At 66.0% G+C, this 867-nt stretch overlaps 1 protein-coding gene across 1 annotated transcript in view; it reads right to left on the reverse strand.

Moving 5' to 3' along the window:
- PLEKHA6 (pleckstrin homology domain containing, family A member 6) overlaps positions 1 to 867 on the reverse strand; it is a gene marked incomplete at both ends in the record, with an annotated part of 9,473 nt that overhangs the window by 1,355 nt on the left and 7,251 nt on the right. Inside the window, one exon of the mRNA XM_008945644.1 lies at positions 105 to 233. Within this exon, the coding sequence (XP_008943892.1) occupies positions 105 to 233 (129 nt within the window). The remainder of the gene's footprint in view (positions 1 to 104; positions 234 to 867) is intronic.

The raw sequence follows: 867 nt of genomic DNA on the forward strand, positions 1-867 counted from the left end.
GTAGCCGCCGTATGCTGCATCTCCTAGCCAGGTGCCAGCTCCGTGCTGTCCCTGTCCTCCCTGCCAGGGCAGGGGCCATGGGGCTGCCCCGGAGGTTTCGGTACCTGTCCCCTCTTCGCCTCGCTGCCACGCTGCCAGGAGGGGGACGTGGGGCACGGCCAGAGCCGGCTCTCGCCGGGCAGCGGAGGGACGGTCGGAGGAGACTCCAGGGGCACGTAGGACTTGGGGAGAGCCTGGTTCCTGGGGTGGAGAGGAGCGTGAGGCGTGAGAGCAGAGACACTGAGAGCCAGGAAGGAAGAAAGAGTTAGAAAAAGATCCAGGCAACACGCAGAGGAAGAGTCATGCCGAGGGAAGGAGGAGGGAGAGCAGCCGGGCGCCGCTCCCCAGGGCTCCGTGGTCTCCGTGTCCCCACGCAGGAGGGGACAGAGCTTCTCACCTCCCCACGGTCTGCCCAGAGCCCCCGAGCCAAGGTCTACACGGGCATCACCTCTGCTCAGCCAGGGGGGCTTGGGGAGACCCCAGATTCCACCATCAAGTTCACACGGAGGAAGCTGGACCCCGAGAAGGAGCAGCAAGAGGGGACCGTGGTGGCAGCAGGAGCTGGTCCTGAAGCCCGAGGCTGGAGCTGAGCACCTCGTACCCTCCAGGGCTGCTTGGTGCTGGAGCCCAAAGGCTGCAAAGCTCAGCTGCAGGTCCCCTGAGGACCACGGACTCTGATGTCACTGCAGACACCACAGCCCCTGCACGGGGCCAAAACAGTGTCCCCAGGCAGAGCCACAAGGAAACCCAGCCACGGTCTGTTCCTGCTGCCCACCCTTCCCCCGAGAGCGAGGGCTCAGGCCAGGTTATGAGCCAGGCTGGGGGCCC

The sequence above is a fragment of the Merops nubicus genome, unplaced genomic scaffold, assembly GCF_000691845.1.
Source record: "Merops nubicus isolate BGI_N331 unplaced genomic scaffold, ASM69184v1 scaffold18628, whole genome shotgun sequence".
Classification (NCBI taxonomy): domain Eukaryota; kingdom Metazoa; phylum Chordata; class Aves; order Coraciiformes; family Meropidae; genus Merops; species Merops nubicus.